The 19083-nt window shown below is 43.5% G+C and overlaps 2 protein-coding genes across 3 annotated transcripts; one reads left to right on the forward strand and one right to left on the reverse strand.

Moving 5' to 3' along the window:
• Positions 1 to 817: 817 nt before the first annotated feature.
• sall2 (spalt-like transcription factor 2) lies at positions 818 to 10366 on the reverse strand. 2 transcript variants are annotated; one of them, XM_062404979.1, is made up of 4 exons: positions 10236 to 10366; positions 8279 to 8425; positions 2726 to 6567; positions 818 to 2444 (listed from the first exon to the last, which is right to left on the reverse strand). In XM_062404979.1, the coding sequence occupies exons 2-4, from the start codon at positions 8352 to 8354 to the stop codon at positions 2148 to 2150; spliced, it is 4215 nt and encodes a 1404-aa protein (XP_062260963.1). In that variant the 5' UTR covers positions 8355 to 8425; positions 10236 to 10366; the 3' UTR covers positions 818 to 2147. The 2 variants fall into 2 exon arrangements, with proteins under 2 accessions (XP_062260963.1, XP_062260964.1); XM_062404980.1 differs by lacking the exon at positions 10236 to 10366 and having other exon boundaries at positions 8279 to 8459.
• Positions 10367 to 10739: 373 nt separating this feature from the next.
• trim110 (tripartite motif containing 110) lies at positions 10740 to 18809 on the forward strand. Its single transcript, XM_062404981.1, has 9 exons — positions 10740 to 10857; positions 12316 to 12458; positions 13339 to 13879; positions 13963 to 14058; positions 14223 to 14456; positions 15534 to 15556; positions 15846 to 15991; positions 17123 to 17394; positions 17809 to 18809. Exons 3-9 carry the CDS (start codon positions 13391 to 13393, stop codon positions 18076 to 18078), a joined length of 1530 nt encoding a protein of 509 aa, XP_062260965.1. The 5' UTR covers positions 10740 to 10857; positions 12316 to 12458; positions 13339 to 13390; the 3' UTR covers positions 18079 to 18809.
• Positions 18810 to 19083: the final 274 nt, after the last annotated feature.

Consider the following 19083-nt stretch of genomic DNA (forward strand, 5'->3'; position numbering starts at 1 on the left):
ACAGGCCCCCGCCCCTAGGCGATGATCTGGTGCCTAAATAATATTACCAACGAAGATTAGAGGGCGAACACAGCTAACTGTAACTTAATAAGTGACGTTGCTAAAGTGATTTTAGAGCACAATTCACGTGTCAGGTTTCTATATGAATACTTCATGACTGTGGTCATTTTAGAATGCATCAGTACAGCCAGGGTTAGGGAAAGAGAGAAATTGCGCCCTCTAATGCACACATTAAACATACATTGTAAAACATGACAGATGAATTATAGAACCAGCCTCCAGTCATTTTGTACTGATTTAGATTTATTGTGTCTTCCATGATTCTCTATGCTCCTTTAAGAGAAGAAAGTTAGACCACTAGCTTTGTAAGACAGTGTTGGATTGGCTCCAGATCATAACTTTAGACACATGCACATGCTTACTCATGTATATTGACATGATGTGTTTATTGGCATTCATTTGTTGGCATTCATTTGTTTGGGGTAACTTAACAGTCGATTTCACATCGCATCGGACAGCTTCTGTGGGTGTGATGCTTATCAGCGATGTAAATACACATATACAGAGACAAATGTATACAGACATACACAAAGTAAAAAGATAATACTTTTAAAATACACACATTTCCTTTAACCCACCTTATGTGCTTAAATTGCAGTTGGCCTCATCCAGTCCCCTCATCCTCTCGGTTGATGTGACAAGGGATTGCCGGAACAGACTCAAAAGACTATGTTTAGATTCATGCTGTGGTCACAGAAAATAATAAACAAGTAGACTAGTTACAACACGACATGAGACAAGGTCATTTTCTTTCAAATGGCTTTTTAATATGGAGATACTGAATGTACAGTTGAGAACAGACAGACACAGACTTCTGATATAGTGTATATAGTAACTTAAAGTTTTAGTAACTTTAGTATCTGAAAACATGTTACAGATAATACATTAGGACCAAACAACAATCAAAATATTCACGAAGCTGAAGGTCAAAGGTCACACAAAGGACCATGTCCACACTGGGTTCACAAACACTGCAGCTGTGCTTCTGGTTTGACAGGACAATAAAGTGAAAAGTAAAGCACAATGACACGAGAGAGGAGTTTATCTGAATCACAGGATGAAGAAAATACTTAATATTGCCCACAGAAAATAATCTTAATATTGTTGGCCTTGTTTTCTCTTGCAAAGCAAAATTTTGTTTCACTGATCTAAATTTCTAATTTCCATTTATATCAGTTTTCTCTATAACTCAAGGACTGACTACAGACATGAAACAGATCCAGGTTGTAGCATTTAAGAAGAAATTTGGTTTACTGAAGCCTCCTTTGGTGCCAATACGATCAGATTTGGTACATGATGATGAGTACCAAAAGATTTATATATTGACACAAAATTATAAAAAATTCTATTAGTTTACTTTCTGATGACTCAGTAATAAGCATCATCATTATTTAAATATGGTGAACCATTTGGGCCTAGTGGTAATTTCAAACATTAATTGTCAATTACTTGACCCAGGTCTGGTATGAAACACTGATACAACAGGGTCACTCTTTCTTCATGTCCAAACATAGATTTTTTTTCATGTTAGAATGTGCTTCAAACTATTAAGAACCTTAGCCAGCGTAGTGGTTCTCAAAACTTTTTCTGGTTTACCCTCCCTAAGTAGCCAAAACAAGCTCATACCTCCCCACCCAAGTCATCAAGAATTTTAGGGAAGAAAGTAATGATAAAAGTTTTTAGTGATTTAAAGGTCAACATGAAGGCATCAGCAAACTTACAAATGTTTTTTCCCCACAGATTTTCATACCTTTAGTTTGAGAACCACTGAGCCAGACAAGGGAGACAAAGGTAATATCACTTATTTTAACAATTCCAGCAATAACTGGACTCAAATTCTTACATCTTGAACATTTTTTTTTATCTTTATTTGTACAATAGCGCTCTCTTTTTTTTAAACACAAGACCAAGTTGATTGACTCACAACTTCCACATAGAAACATATTTACTCTGACTATCAAACAGACTGGCTACTTGAAATGTGTTAAGGAAGCAGTACTACGCAAAAGTCCATACAGTTTCACAAAACATAAACATTGATTGAAAACACCAAAACATCAGACAGTCAATCAGATTGACTTGAATTATCACCCCTCACTAGACTCTTCCCCGACCTCTTCAGAGACAATCGGATCCATTTGAGATTGAGCAGGGGATTTTGTTGACTCATTCTCTTCTTGGAGTCCAGTCGGGTCATCATTTGGCTCATTACTGGTGTTAAGGAAGGCTTGGTACTGATTCCAGAAACCTGCTGAGCTTCTGGTGGCAGGAATGTTCAAGGAAGTCATAGATGTGGAAGAAGGTAGTTGTTCAGCGGAGGAACGACTAGTCCGGGCTGGTGGACGTGGTGATTTGGTTACTGCACCATGATGCTTCATGTGCCCCTAAGAATTCACAGATTTTAAATTATTTAAGTGTAATGATCATCCTTGTTATAGGTTTAGGGTTAGATATGGTATAACTTTCAAATATACCAATACATTATAGAGTAGAGTAAAATCTACAGTTAATTTAGTCTGACATATAACTAAAGCATGCATCGGATATCTTTTTGTAGACATATATACCAACTAATTTCTATAGTTTCAATGATGAAAAAGCAAAACACTACGATTCAGCTAATTGTCTTAAAACAAACCTTATACAACAAAAGTGACTCAGTTACCTTCAGTCCGCTGCGACTGGCGTACTCTTTCCCACACTCGGCACAGCAATATGTCTTCTTCTCAGGACGAGACATTGGAGATGGCAGGGTTGGAGCCAGGTTGATGGGGACAGAAGCATCCAGAGCTTCACTTGGAGCTAATCCACTAATCTTAACACCTTCCACTCTGTCCTCCCTCCGATATGAACCAAAATGAAAGCTCTGACGTGTCTCCCTCACAAAAGTGGCAGCTCTCTGTGTTGCCCCTCTTAATTCAGCATCAATTGTGTCTGCAGTCTCCAAATTGGAAGTCTTCTTGAGGTCCTCGTCAGGCACAGTTGATGGGTCTTCTTTTGGTGTTACTAGTGAAAGAGATTGATCTTTGTCTTCTTCCATGGATTCTGGTGATTGGGGCCTTGGGCAGACTGAGACTGATTCAAAGGTTTTTGTTACATTAACTTTCAGAAAATCTGGACTCAGGGTGGGGTTAGAGGAGGTACAAGCAGAGGGGGCACCAAGGGCAGGTGTGCTTTGTAAGTTGTCCAAGTTTGAGCTGGAGCCAAGAAAGGCATCAGAGGAGGTAGATTCTCCATTATCTCCACAGTCCTCGTCAATATTTATAAGGGTTACTGTAGTTTTTGTAACATTGGAGGTAATTGGTGGAGGGGTGGACTTAGGAGGATGAACATCACCAGTAACTTGCTCAACTCGGTTATCTTGGCTAACTGGGGAATCTTGACCTGTCTCTTGGGAGGATGGCATAGGGGTACTGACAGAAAGGACAGGGGGTTCTACACTGCCCGGTGATGGTGTTTGCATCGTTGGATTCATAAAGGGGTCAGGGCTAAGGTTGGAAGGGGGGATGAGGTCTGGGCTACAGGGTGCAGATTTGCTAGGATTCTGCTGGATGAAATCCCCTGCTTTCATATTACCAGAGACAGGGACTGAGCCAACTGCTTGAAATTGTGAACTTGGGGCTGGGCTTTTAGAGAGGCCAGCTAGAGGGGGTGTTTTACTAGAAGCAGTATTTGGATCAGTGGACTGGGAGTGGGATTGTGAGACATTTTTGGCATTTGATTCAGGTGGAATTTCATGTGCAGAATCGTCTGTGCCATCTGGGGGCAACTGTCCACCGAGATGCATACGGATGTGGTGTTGAAGCACTAGGGCATTTGTAAACTTCCGTTGACACAGAGGGCAAGAGTTCTGGACCCTTGCATTTGCTGGTCGAGCATGGTGGGTGGCCAGATGCGACCGCAGGCTGCCTTTAGTAGAGAAGGATCGTCCACATATTTTACATGGAAAAGGGCGTTCTCCAAGGTGTGTAGCCTGATGCAGACGCAGTGCTCTAGGACAGCTCAGTACACGTAAACAAACCCCACACTGGTTGGCTGTCAGGTTAGCAGCTGGACCTGTAATATTCAGTGATGGTAACATGCCACCCACCATGGCACTGGCTGCATTGTTACTCATGCCTAGGGCAGCCATCATCTCATGGGTGAGATTTGAAACAGAAGTGGTGACAAGATTAGAAGATGGTGGAGACGCCATGACATATGTGGTGGAAGTGCTGGCATTTGTGAAACGATTGTTGGCTGAAGTACTTGTACTGCTAGATAGCATCTCCAGCATGGAGGTGGCAGTAGAGGAAGATGTCCATGGAGAAGAGGAATGGGGAGAGGCCTTCTCTAGTTTCTCCACCAGCCTCTGTAACTTGGAAGTTTCTGATGTAGGAGTAGAGGAAGGCAGGGAGGATTGAGTGGTTGTTGGTGCACCTGGGACTTTGGGAAAGGAAGAAAATGGGAAAGAAAGCTGAGAATGGCTAGAAGATGGAAGTTGGAGAGAGCCTGGAGTAGAGGGTAGTGGTGTCCGCAACAAGCTCAGGGCTGGATGGTTGTAGAGGGATGAGTGTGCAGTAGGGGTAGAGGAAGAAGTGGAGACAGATGGGAAGAGGAGCTTCGGCAGTTGGGCTAGCTGAGAGTATGCTGCAGGAGAAAGTATTGGGGCATGAGGGGGAGTGTTTTCATCAAAGTGCTGCTGCTTGGCACCCTTGAGTAATCCTGTGATGGTGGAAGACGAGGACAAAGAAGAGTTCGAAAGGAGGGAGTTAGCCAGAGAGGAAATGGAGGCTGAAGAGGATGACGGAGAGTGGGATGTGCCAGAGGCAATAGAGGCTGCTGCAGCTACAGCTGCAGCCCTATTCAGCTGGAGTAGAGAGTGGGAAATCAATGCCAGATCCACTGTAGGGGGCAGGGGTAGGGTGGAAGGGGCAGACCCTCCAGAGGCCCCCAGAGAAAAGCTACTACTGGTGCCACTGACCTCCAGATTATCTCCACATATTTCATCCTCTGGCCTTTTTCGCTTCTTTTGAATCATATTCATGCCACAACTACTGCTACCACTGCCCATGGTCTGCCCCATGTCTGATCCGCCAGTGGCCCCTAATGCAACCCCAAACAAAGACGGTGGCAGGAGGGAAAGTGAGAGCTCTGGGTTCTGCTCTCTATGGCGTAGGAAATGTACCTTAAGGTTGCCTCTTGTAGTGAAGCGACTGAGGCACACTGGACACTGATAGGGCCGTTCCCCTGTGTGTGAGCGTAAATGTATTTGCAGGGCAGAGTCACTGCTGAACATTTTCCCACAAAAGCGGCAACCATGTTGAAGACGACCAGGGATGTTGGAGATGGATAAAGGGGATGAGTCTCCTCCTCCAGAGACAGACTGCAGAGCATTCTGGGAGTTTGGGCCAATAGAAGCTGATGTGGGAAGGGATGAGTTTAGGAGGGAGAGGCCACTGTGCCCACTCATAGAGGTGGTATTTGAAGATTTCTCATGAAAGTAGCGGTTGGGCAGAGCTAAAGACAGGGCTAATGGATAAGCAGAGGAAGCCATGGAGATGGCAGCAGAGGAAGTGGTTGAGGTTGCAGAGGAATGAGAGCCCATCCCCAGATAACTATGAGCCCCTGAAGTAACTCCTGTTCCTTCCATTTGGGGCTTGTGGGGCTGCAGGATTTGAGATGAGGAACTGCTTGCCCTTGTGGGTCTGTTGGCAGCCTGAGAGGGAAGTAGGGAGGAGAAACATGCCAGAAGAGGAGCAACAGAGGTGACAGGCTGAGGTGGAGTTGGCAGGGTAATTGGGCTGACTGCTCTTTTGCTTCCTTCTAAGCATAGCTGAGGAGAGGGAGGGTGAAGATGCTGTGAGGGTGTGTCTATGGTATAGGAGGCTCCACCGAGGCGTAGTACCTGTCTACAGATTTCTTCTGTAATCTGCATCTGATGGATCTGCCTTTGCTGCAGCACCCGCAGCTCCTCCAGGATCAGGGCAATGCTTAACTGGGCCCTAGATGGTGCAGCTGAGGCAGATGTCACTCCTGGGCTGGGGGTGGGAGTAACAGGACTGGGGGGGCCATCGGGCACGCGACTGGGGCTTCCAGGGTGAGGTGGAGGACATAGGGAGGCAGAGGATGATGATGAAGAGGAAGAGTTTGTGGTGGTGGCCGACAGTCCCAACTTTGGAGAGGCCATGTGTGCACTTCGGGAAGAATGGGTGAGAGAACTTGCAGAGGATGTTGGACTGAAACCAGATAGTTCAAGTGCAGGTGAATGTTGAGTTTGGGAAGAGAGAGAAGAGTTAGGGAGGTCAGCTGAGAGGGAGGGCTTTGGGTCTTTGGAGGGTTGGTGGGAGGGCCGGCTTGGTGAAGATGATGATGGTGGACTCTCACTGGGTAGAGAGGGGGTCTGGGACCCCTTGAAAGATGAACGGAGAGTAAGCAGCAGCTTGGAACTTTGAGGAGAAGATGGGGAACACAAGGGCGAATCCAAGCTAAATGGAAAGGACTGTGACTTCACTGCCAAGTTGTCATCTAGAGGAATTGAAAGGAGAAAATCAAAATGTGATTTCATGGCAAGAAATAATGCTTTTGTTCTCAATTACAATCTTATTTATAACAATTATAATTAATAACCCGCATTTCACTTAATACTCAAAAGATAGCAATGACAAGTTAAAAGGTTAGCCTGTGACCTCTTAGTCTAACAAATAGAAATGTTCGGTATTAAAAGGTGACTTTTAACATATAGGGTGAATTATCCAACAACAGCTTTCTTTTCCTCTTTGTCCTGTCTGTCCTCATCAACTACAGCTTCCTCACCACACACAAACACACATATGTGATGCATGAAGGCATGCATGCTTGCAAACACACAGACACAGATGCCACTGGTCTGCAAAAATACACTGCTTAACCATACAGGAGCCTACCTTGTTTCCAGGGCAACATGCTCAAGACAATGGACTTCACCTCAACCCCTCACCCCCACCCACGTAAAAAAGAAACCACGTCCACACACTCTTCCATCCTCGCCTCTTTCTTCCTCCATTCAATCTGTCTTTCTTTTGTCTCCTTAAGAGCCCATCCCCCAGTAACCCAATGGGGGGCTAAATGTTAAGTCCTGGTTGGGTACTGGACACTGTACTAGGTGCCTGATTGGCTGGTAGACTTGACCTTACACACACGGGGGTCACATTCCTGATATGGTTTAGGGCCAGGCAGAGGAAGTGAGGTGTCGTGCAAAGAAAACAAACAGCCCTGCAAACAGACATGATGACTCACAGACCATCACCAACTTAGCTCAGTAAAGCATTTCGGGACACACACAGCATGTCAACTCACAAGACATGGCCACAAAAAGAAAATGACTTTTAAAGCACAAGGTTGCTCATGCACATGTAAACGTGCTACTGTTTGCTTAAAAGCTACAGTTTTATGACACACTAGGCACCCCATTCCTGTAACTGGAGTGAAGTGAATGAACAGGCGTGAATACACACACACATACACACTTCTTCTTGGGCATGTTCATGCTTCAGTACCCAGCAACAAAGCTGAACGGGGACAATGGGGTCTAATGCTATTGCAGTCAGAACACCTTATTCAGTGCCTCTAAGATTCCTTTTCCCTGACCTTCTCGTATCATCTCTTTGCCTCTTCCAAAATGTTCAAATTCACTGTACATTCTTTTTTCACAGATTTCAATCTGTCAGTTTACTGTATGTCCTTGTATTCTGGGTGGTCTGTTTCATTGAAACTAGCAGTGAGGAGAGAAGACACTTGGGTTTTACAGGGCAAAGAAAGCTGGTAATGGCTGCAACCACAGAGAGAAAATTAGAGACTCTGTAGGCCAGTAATTCCAACAAGCCCAAGTTTTAGAGCAAGAGAGTAAAACATGGCCCACCCTTCAAATGCAAAATTGAACTTAACTGTTCAATAATCCCAATTTCTAAATGATGATCACAATTAAATAAGCATCTTTTGATCGACACATCTAAAAAAACTGAAGTTAACATTTCTGTTCAGGTTCAAAACCTGCTATTTGCCATATGGAGTTGCACAAGTCTTAGGTCAACAATTCCAATACAGTCTAAAAGTTATATCACCAGTTAAAACACTTAAACACAATTTGCATGCTGTGTGTGACCCCTATCAAATCTAAACTAATCCAATATGAGTCCCATCCTACCGAATAATATTCGTTTGTAATGTATTATTTGGATGTATAGTCTCTATTTCTCACCATGCTCATGTATCCGACAGGCACCGAGGGTCAGGCTCATAAGCTGCTGGGGTCGTTTCTGTTTCCGACGGGACATGCTTCTGCAGGATGGGATAGACGCAGGGGCGCATTGGCCGACACACAAGATTTATTCTGTCTCCCTGCACACTGAAAAAAGTAGGTATCTAAATTACTTCAAGGGAGAATAAAAAGGAAGAAAAACTTTAAAGTATCATCCCCAGAAATGTGAAACTGGATGCTCCTGCTGGATTGGTCTCAGTAAAGCATGGTCCATGTTGGTGGCCTTGTGGTGCAGAGAAAAGAAAAACAGGACTCAAGTGCCAAAGAGGCATGTGTGACAGTTTCTCTCAACAAGTTTCCCTTTTCTCAAAACTCACCGTTGGCCCTCCTTCTCTTCTTGACACACACACACACACACACACACACAGCTCACTTGTTCATCCACTACTTTGCATTCAAAAGGCGAGTGAACACCCCTTCTTTTCACCCAAGAGTCCACTGCCTCTCCTCACTAAACCCTCACACATTGACGCTCAAGTTCAGAATACCCATCACCGCCTGAGCTCTGGATTAGTGATATGAATCCATAAAATCTAAATCTCATCTTTCTGTGCGTAACAGGGGGGAAACTATGCGCACTGATGGGTCCAAAAGCCAATAAGGCTCTGGTTATATGAATTCTGTTAAACCAAGCCAAACATACAGTGTCACAGGCCACACACACACACACACACACACACACACACACACATACACACACACACACACACACACACACACACACACACACACACACACACACACACACACACACACACACACACACACACACACACACACACACACACACACACACACACACACACACACACACACACACACACACACACTCTCTCTCTTATTCTAATCTGTATGAGGTGTGTAGAACAGGCTTCTGTATGTGAGCTCAGTCAAAATGGGGCGGAATGTGCAACAATGGCGTTGAGGGAGCACAGCTGAGTGCACATCACCCTCTCAGAGCCTCTCCAGCACATAAGGCCACTGACTAGAGGCACAATGCTCCCTTTTCACCCGCATCCCCTCCGCTCACCACTTGCAGGAGAGGTAGTGAAAGAAAGACATGGCCAGAGTGAGGAGGCAAAAATCTTCTCTTTTTTTTTAACCCGGGCCCTGCATGTGACACCCAGCCCCTCGACACCTCTACACCCCCCCCCCCCCCCCTCCGTCTCTCTGGGGCTTGGGTAGAATAATAAAATGCACCCGTCCTTTGATTCAGTGTCTAAATGTTATCTTATAAAAACAGGGCGATGTTGATGAGCCGCCAGGTGATGATTAGTCTGAATTATTTAAACCACATCGTCCATTGTTGTAAAGTAGATGCCTGGTTGATTTAATGTACCACAAAACAGTTTCATTCTCATGATGGTCATATATATATTTATATATATATATAGACACACATTAAGAAAACAAATCTGTGATTTCCGAACATTATGAAAGGATTAAAAATAAAATCATTAGGCGACAAACATGACCGTCATTGCGTAATCAATGATATTTGCTCAAATCGATAGAAGTGATAACTCGAGGAGTTATCAAACAGTCAAACCTGAGAACATCATCGCTTTTTTAAAACGATAAAAAAGCAGAAATCTATTGTGCCAACAAAGCATTCGTGTTTTTTCCTGCCATCTCGCTAGCGTGATCGCGTGTCGGTCGGCCGGATCGGTCATTTGAAACAATGTTTGGAAACAAGCGCAAAATACCGCGCTGGGATGCGCGTCCCCGCTACTGTACAGCGACCTGTTGCACGCCACGCGCGCTCCCACATCATAACAAGTTATGATTCATAAAATATTATGACTCCTCCGAAAAAAATAGTCCCGGATGTGCATTTCCCCCGCAGGCCGCTCGTCGCCGACAAGACCCCGTTAAAAATAAGACAAAAGCAACTTACCATGTTTGAAACGATGATTTTGGGGGAAGCGGTGGTCTATTGTGTAATGACAGGAGAGGGGGGAGCGAGAGAAGAGCTGGGCCGCTTACGCTGGGTGAGATCGGCTCCGTCTCTCAGCCGGGACACTGGCGCAGCGTTTCTCAATTGACTCCCAGGGATGCGCAGTCGGACAGCCGCATTTTTTTCAATTATTTATCTCCGTCGCAAAACGCGTTAGTGTCTCTTATGACAAAGGGTGATTATGGCTGAATGTATTTACTCTTAGTCCAGAGGCAGCAGAAGCGACGACATACACGCGCACACACACACACACACACTCTGCTCGCTACAGGGGGAGGATAATTTTTCTCGGACCGTGCGTGCTGCTCTTCCTCGTCTCTTTGTATTTGTCTGGGCCTGCTCCTGTGCGGCCTGTCTGTCTGTCTGCTCATTGCGGCACTGTCTGTCTGTCTGTCTGCTCAGCTGTCTGTCTCCCTGTCGGTTATAATTAATGGCCCTGGCCGCCAGACGGTCCTCTGGGAAGCAGTGTGCACAGTAACCTCCACGTTGGAGAGCAGGCCCGGGCACACACACCTCTGATGCTGGGCCGGGTCAGTCCGATGGGGAGTTAACATCTGAACAGGTGTGGACATCACTGTGGTTACCCCACCTGTTACTGACAATACATTATTATATACTTACATGCCATATAATATTCATATCATACTGTATACTAATCGGAATTGATACCTATATATATACACATTGACATCATATATAATATACTCCAATTTAGTGGTCTGTAGTGAATTTGTGTGTATATATAGCACATAGCATTTTATACCCACTAATTTTGTATACCATACCTGCTTATAACAGTTTTGATGTATAAATATATATATATTCTCCTCACCCTGTGCCACTCCACTTTACACTATACATTTCTACAAACAATATTTCTGTCTGTGGTGACATGTTTCATATTATGTTCTTATTTTCTTTATTATTATTCTACTGCCTTTTTATTATCTTATCTTATCTTTTTGTCTTGTCTTATTAGGATACAATATATTGAAAATATGTAGAATGAAATTAGGCTTATAGTCAGCATTCATCTTGAATGTCCTAACATTCCCTTTTAATGGAAACACGACAAGGTCCTTCCAAAGTATCAAATTATCACAGGACAGATTATCTCACTTCAAAGTCCCTTAAATAACCCTAATCCTTACCTAATCCTGACCCTAGCTCAAACTACAGTAGTTGACAGGTGACTAACAGTGACAGCATGTTAATGTACAGAATTAATGATTGCAATAAATTGTATTCATATATGAACAATGCAGTTGCTTAAAAATTATAAATTACTAAACAAAAAAAATCAAAGAATAAAATACGTAAAAGTGTACATGTGGTATACAGAGGTACTGAAGACACTTTCACCACATTCATTCACCCACCTCTTGATCTTAAATTCTGCTGATTTGTCTAAAGTCCTGCTTAAACACCTAGTGTGTTTGTTACAGAAGTTTGAGCAGGGTAGAAGCTGAAGAGCTGTGTTCGGACTCAAGGATCCAGTTCAAGGATTAAACACCACCTAATTCATCAACTAATAATTTTGATGTGGGGGGGGGGGGGGGGGGGGGGCTGGATTGGGACATCTTGTTGTTTGGCTAATTTTCCATCTTGGCTGTATTTCTCTATTCATTATTGTTTTGACTGACATTGGCTTGACCTCATACAGCCATGTGTCCTGCAACTGTGTGGCTGGCAGTCACTGGGCCTTATGTCTTGGATCCACATGGCCACTAGGTGTCTCTCTGAGACACAACATATTATGGCATGTTGAATGGGTTTGATGAGCTCTTGATGATTTCAATTCTAACATTATACACACATTTCTTTAAAAAACAAAACAAACATAGTATCAAAAAAGTGGGTTAGGGTTAGTGACAACACGTTTTGGCAAAGACCTTTATATTATAATATTCTCTCTCTAAAATTTAAATTATTTTATACCTGCTGATTTTTGAGCTGTGAATCAAACATTATAATATAAAGTAACCCTTATAATTTTGCTCATGACCCCTTTCCACCACAGTGTCACATGACCTCTGTGAGGCCAGTGCCATGGATGAAGCAGTTTGGGGGAGGTGAATCTGCTGGGATTAGCCTACACTGTCAAAACAGTGACAACGCAAGCTCATCGATGGCCACGGTCTGCAAACACCAGGACTCCAACAGGTAACAAATCCCACTTTTACTTTTGATATTTATGAATAATGACCATGAGATCAAGTAGAGATGAATGTGGAGAACATGTAATAGTGGAGCACATGCAGATTAATTTAGGCCAAGAAGCTGTTAAGGATGATCTTCTGATCCCTTCACCGCAACAGCTTGGGTCTGAGTCAAGCTAACACTTACAGCAGGGCCGTGTTACAACCCCTTTGCACTTGCTGTGGTAATCATTAAACCATAGTTTTCTTTACTTATCAGCTCAGTACCGTGTGTCATTGCTTGCTTAGTAAATTATATGTTTACTTTCCATCCAACTGTATAACAAATGTATGGTTTATTTCACTCTATGTGTTGAATAGGTCCTGATTCAACATTAAGGTATTTGCAGACCTTATTGTCGATGCATGGCCTTACACTAGATCATGAGGTTTTGCCAGTAATAGTGGTTACATTGTTAAGTACTCTATACATAGAGCGCAGCAGGAAAAAGCCCAGTAGACAGGATTACTGGTCTAAGTGCACAGTTGGAGTGAAAAAAGGATTTCCCATTTGTCATCAGCGTCTTATATCCTGTCTGGGCATCAGTGCTTCTTACATGGAACAGCACCATGCAGGGATGGGCACAGACATTTGGAGGGGCCATTGCTCAAACCTGAAACAAGGCAACACCCCTACCCCCCCCCCCCCCCCCTCCAAGCCACAGTTGCCAAAGCAACTTTAGGCCTGTATGTGCAAATGTAACATTGGCAAACATTTTCTTTCTTTTGGTGCTGTGCAGACCTATGAGTCATCTCTGTGTTTTATTATTTGGGTTTATTTGTTAAATGAAATATATTCTCTGTATTTTGATTTATGTCATCTATATAAATCCACTGGTTTGTAGCTTTGTGTGACACAGACACAAACACACATCAGGGTCCCTTCTCCCACTCACCATGGCGTCCCTGGAGGAGGAGCTGACCTGCTCTGTTTGCCGAGACATCTTCGGTGAAGCCAACCCCCTGCCCTGCGGCCACAGCTTCTGCCCCGCCTGCATTCGCGAGGCCTGGAGCAGCCCGGCCGAGGATAAAGTTTGCTTTACCTGTCCCCAGTGCCAGGAGGAGCATGGTGAAGTGTTGTGCGACTGCTGCTCCCCTGAGACAGAGAAAGGGTCGCCGGCACTGGCCGTCAAAACCTGCCTGAGGTGTGAGGTGTCGCTGTGCAAAGAACACCTCCAGCCCCATCTGGAAAGGCCGGCGTTTAGCACCCATTTGCTGGTGGATCCGCTGGGCGACCTCTCCCAGCGAAGATGCCCAACACACACAGAGATATTCCGCTACTATTGTGCAGATGAGAGGGTGTACTTGTGCGGGGACTGTCTGATTGAGGGGGGCCACGCTCAGCACAAAGTGAAACCACTGAGGCAAGTGGAAGATGACCTGAAGGTGAGCTGGAGGTGTATGAAGGTGTATTTCTGTGTTTGCTTGTGCTCCAGTGTGAGGTTGCCAAAATGATTGTGATTCGACAGGTCATTCTCCAGACGCTGCTCGGAAAAGCAGAGGAAAAAGTGAAAGATGGAGAGAGAATCCTCAAGGAGCATGAGAATGTTGATTCCACTGTGGCTGTGAGTAAAACTATGTAAACCCTCCAAATAATAAGTAACCCTAACCCAAAACTTTCAATCATTTTCATGTAAAACCCTCAGACTGCCCTTGCTCTATTGATGCCTTATTTATGAATCGATCACAGATGTGACACCAATCACAAGCCCCTCGCCTCTGTTTGCAGGACTCCATAAAAAAGGACAGCGCCCAGGTGGAGCGCCTGGGCTCAGGACTGCAGGTTCAGGTGACAAAGCTGGTGGTGGCCCTGAGGGACATCACCAAGAAGGAGAGGCAGCAGGTCATTGATCGTGTTCACCAGGACTGCTCCAAGGTGAGGGACGATGTGAGCCAGACGCTGAGCATCCAGCACTACCTGGTCTCACTGCTGGCAGAGACTGACCCCTTTCTGCTCATCTGGGTAAGAACAGACCCAAGGTACATTAACAGTGTATTGTAGTACTTCTAGGGTAGTCTCAGTCAATAATGATGATATAGTGTTCTGAGCTGTCAGAAATATCTCAGCAGCTATTGAGTCTATTGGTATTACATTTTGTGTAGATAAGTGGTGTTTATTTATGAAGGGCTTTTCTAGTCTTGATGACCACATAACGCTCTTTACAGCCATCCACACACACACATTCATTCACTGCAGCAATTTAATCACATCAAACACATCATTCACACAGTAGCTGCACAGCCACCAGGGGCAATTTGGGATTCAGTATCTAGCACAAGGACCCTTCAGCAAAGGGAATAGGGTAGACTGGAGTCACACCACCAACCCTGTAGTTAGTGGACGACCTGCTCTCCCTTCAGAGCCACAGTCTCCTGTACACACAGGATGTTAAGTGTATCCTGACCTTGTGGTCTCCTATACTTTTCCATTTACTGCCATAATTTTCACTCATTCCGAGACTTTGGACATCCCCAGACTTTTCTTCTATTTTCACCATGTGGTTGAATTTGTGGCTTTCAAAAACAAATACTGGATGGATTGTCATATAATTCATTTTGTATGAATGTATGACATTCATGATCCCCTCAGGATTAAATATAAACTTTTGGATGATCCCTTAACTTTTAGTCTAGTGCCATCATCTGGGCAGAACTGGAATATCCCCGGTTTTAGTCTAACTGGAGAGCTTTCTTGTGTATTCATCCAATACCTTGGTTAATGAAATACCCAACAAATAAGGATATCCCCATCGTTGCACTGTCTGTTTAGTGCTTATTAGTAAATGTTAGAATGCTAAACTAAGATAATGAACCTTATACCCACATTGTTATTTTGAGCATGTCTAAATGCTTACATCATTGTTCAAACCACCAGTGTGCTGAAGTGAAGTGTTACAGAGCATATAAAAGAGCTGTAGACTCTTTGATAAAGTAGATCTCAGAAAATATATTCATCAAAGAGTAAAGTAAAAAAATTATAACTTTAAAGGAGTCCATGTAGTATGCAGCTGAGCCATGACCTTGATTCTTTCTTCCGTAGGCCTTTCAATCAGATGACACAAGGTAAGAAGAAATCAATGATGATGCGTTATTAGATGTCTTCAAATGTGTTTATGTAGATATTTCATGCACATTATGAAATGTATGCCTGTGTGTGTGTGTGTGTGTGTGTGTGTGTGTGTGTGTGTGTGTGTGTGTGTTGGGTGTGTGTGTGTGCACACGCTGGGGATAGAAAGACAGCAAGAGAGTAAACAGGACAGATGGCGTTATTACACAAGCCTTGAATCTATATGTTAATTTCTTTAAATCACACTTTTTTCCTACTGTACTTGTATGTGTTAATTTGCTGTAGGTTACTCGCTGACCTGAGCAGCCCACTCTATGTCCCTGAGGTCGTCAGTCTGGACAGAAAGCATATCTTGGAGGACATAGAGAGCAAGTATCGAGAGTTCATCACCTCCACCCTCCGATGCCTCAGTGAACTCAAGAGGGAGCTCTGTGAGTCACACAGGGACACACACACACACACACACACACACCACCCAGCCCATTCATTTTAATTCATTAAATGAACATTTTAGGGAAGTAAAATTATTCACTTTCTGATCCAGAGTTGTGAGAAGATTGATACCAGCCTTGTATACAGCTTAGCTTACCATAAGGACTGGGAGCAGAGGGAAACAGCGGGAAGGGGTCTGTCTGGTCATTTAAAGCTCATAACACATTATATCTTGTTAGCTCACTTCTGCACATGACATTGGTAGGGGTATTCGTTCTCCAAGCACCCTTCTAATCTCATCTGCTTCCAGTTTTTGTGCTAAAGTAAGCTAACAGTCTCCTGGCTTTGCTTGATATTTAACAGACATATGGGAGAGTAACATTGATCTTCACATCTAACTCAGCATGAAACAATGTTGGATATTTCCAAAATTATTTTGAAGAATTTGATAATGCCTTCATTAGGGCCCGAGCACCGAAATCGGAAAGGCTGTGGTCTAGTGGCAGAAACGTGGACTATGGGCAGAGAAGGTCTCTGGTTCGTCTCTGGTTCGACTCCACGGAGAGACAACAAAAAGACGAACCTGGATTGATCTGTCCAAAAATCCAAGAGGATTCTCCCTACCCTGTCTAGTGCCCCTGAGCAAGGCACCTTACTCCCCCAACATCTGCTCCCCGAGCGCCGTACATGGTCACTCACTGCTCTGTGTGTCCTGCACCAGATGGGTCAAAAGCAGAGGTTAAATTTCCCTGCCTGTATGAGTGTGTCTGTGCATGTGTTTGGGACTAATAAATAAATGCAAATGCAATGCAAATGCATGAAATGCAATGCTGTGGGAGGCCCTATTGAATTTGTAAGGATTTTTATTTTAATTTTTTTTGTACATTCTCATCTGATTCGATTACCCCAAGGTGTCTTCTCTGTGTATTCACTTAACTGTGTTTATGGATGTTTGCATTTAAAAATATTAGTTTTCAAAGAGTTAAGAAAACTTTGTTGTTTCCAAGAGCAGTGACATAGTATATTATCTATTGCTCACCAGAGTCAGAGTTAACCAGCAAAATGTCCACAAATAATATAATTCAAGCAACTAAACATTACAAATGTAATGTTATTTCCCTTTCGTACAGTAACCAGTCCTTTGAGTCTGGATACAAACTCCGCCCACCCTCTCTTGAGCATTGCTGAGGACCTTCGCTCAGTGACGCGAGTTAAAAACCGTCAGCCCGGTGCAGCCCACCCTGAACGCTTCGACCACTGGCCGCAGGTTCTCACCGTCCAGACCTTCTCCTCTGGGACTCACTACTGGGAGCTGGAGACTAAGGGATTCTGGGATATTGGCGTCTGCTATAGAAGTATTGGAAGAAAGGGGAAAGAGGACAATGCCTTTGGGAACAACAAGGTATATGCCCTTTTGTTATTGATTACTTTTAAAAAGTAAAATACATAAAAAAACATGTGAAGATGTAACATAATGCATATCAAAAAAATTGTGGAATAGAAAGTACAGATATTTACTGATATATGTGGTGGAGTAAAAGTGAAAGTACATTGAAAATAATCTTTACGTGTTGTTTTGTCTATTTTCGCTCTGTTACCTAAATCAACCTAATATTTTTATACATTTATTTAGACATCTAACATTTTACCAAGTAATGTAAGTTATACTAAGGTTTCAAAGTTTTCATGACACAGATGATTATAAAATACTACATGTAGCACCATTAAATATGATCACAGAGTATCTATGCCTATTTGACACCTTAGATTTTATGCCACATGATCCATCATTAAATTGCCTGTGCCAAACCCGCAGGTATCATGGAGCTTGACCCAACAGCATGACAGGAAGCTGGCCGCCTGGCACAACCGCAGAAAGACCCGCCTATCGTACCAAATGACCACCAACCGAGTCGCTGTGGCAGTAGACTACGGCGCAGGAACCATCACCTTCTCGGAGGTGGGACTATCCAGCAACCTGACGCACCTTCACACCTTCTCCACCTTGTTCACCCAGCCAGTGTGCTTGGGCTTCGGACTCTACAAAGCTGAGCTCAACAGCTGCATCTCTATCGTCAAAGTCTGAGATAAAGGAGAGGAAAGGAGGCCTGAGATAACTACTGCTGGCACCTGCACTGGTTTGATGTAAATAAACACACTACAAGACAGTATAGAGTTGTTTCATTCCCTAACAAACACAGGACTCTGCACTATACTCTGAATTTTCGCCAACTGGATCTTTTTAGCGGAGCCGGTCCTACAGAAACATTTCACTCTGAACGGTGATCATGTGATTCTGACATGGAAATAATATCCAACACAGAAAAGTGAGAATGTTAGTAAGTGGGAGAGAAAATAAAGACTCATGTGAAAAAGGACAGAAATAGATTTTCATATCAAGACTGCAAGGTTATTATGTGCTTTTCATTCCATAGTGATTTAAAAAAGAAAGTGACTGGCTACTAATAATAAGTTCTACTGCCAGTTTATTGGATACACTTCAATAAAACAGATGCAGTCTAATACAACAGCGTTTTAATAAACCCTACAGTTATACTGCTCCTGTTTTTGTTGAAAGAAATTGTATTGTTCATTTTCAAAGCTCTACTTTATGGTGCTGTTGAATTGTATTGCATCAGGAGGTGTTTCAAATATTTAGTTAACCTTTAGTGATATAAATGGGGGAAATGCCTACCTCTGTTTGACTAAAACGTATTCTGTTTATTTTTTTAATTCATGTCTAGCTGTGCCTATCACCAGGCTGTTAAACAATGTATATTCCAGCCTTTTATCTAATAAAGATGATTAAAGTAGTTACACTGGAGGTAGAAACATTTTTATTTACATCAAGGTGCACAGTGTTTGTGAAGACACAGATGAAGTAATCCCTCTACATGTCACTCACTAACTGTACACTTGGAAGAGTCGCCGGTGGCCATATTAACATGGCATTTTCTTTATTTCAGTAAAGGTGAGTGGGCGGATGAACATAGAGGGAGAGAGAAAAGCAAACAGAAAAGGGGGGTTGCTTAAAGAGAGAGAGAGAGAGAGAGAGAGAGAGAGAGAGAGAGAGAGAGACGCACAGGGAGAG

This window comes from Platichthys flesus, chromosome 14, assembly GCF_949316205.1.
Source record: "Platichthys flesus chromosome 14, fPlaFle2.1, whole genome shotgun sequence".
In the NCBI taxonomy this organism is placed as follows: Eukaryota; Metazoa; Chordata; class Actinopteri; order Pleuronectiformes; family Pleuronectidae; genus Platichthys; species Platichthys flesus.

What these genes read in the sequence shown, in the direction of transcription:
- trim110 (XM_062404981.1), top strand. Translation starts at nt 13,391, where the DNA reads ATGGCGTCCCTGGAGGAGGAGCTGACCTGCTCTGTTTGCCGAGACATC. An exon ending in ACCCCTTTCTGCTCATCTGG is followed by an intron (nt 14,457 to 15,533) that starts GTAAGAACAGAC and finishes TTTCTTCCGTAG; the next exon opens with GCCTTTCAATCAGATGACAC. An exon ending in ATGCCTTTGGGAACAACAAG is followed by an intron (nt 17,395 to 17,808) that starts GTATATGCCCTT and finishes CCAAACCCGCAG; the next exon opens with GTATCATGGAGCTTGACCCA.
- sall2 (XM_062404979.1), bottom strand. Translation starts at nt 8,354, where the DNA reads ATGTCCCGTCGGAAACAGAAACGACCCCAGCAGCTTATGAGCCTGACC. An exon ending in CTGTCGGATACATGAGCATG is followed by an intron (nt 6,568 to 8,278) that starts GTGAGAAATAGA and finishes CAATTCCTCTAG; the next exon opens with ATGACAACTTGGCAGTGAAG. An exon ending in CCAGTCGCAGCGGACTGAAG is followed by an intron (nt 2,445 to 2,725) that starts GTAACTGAGTCA and finishes GTGAATTCTTAG; the next exon opens with GGGCACATGAAGCATCATGG.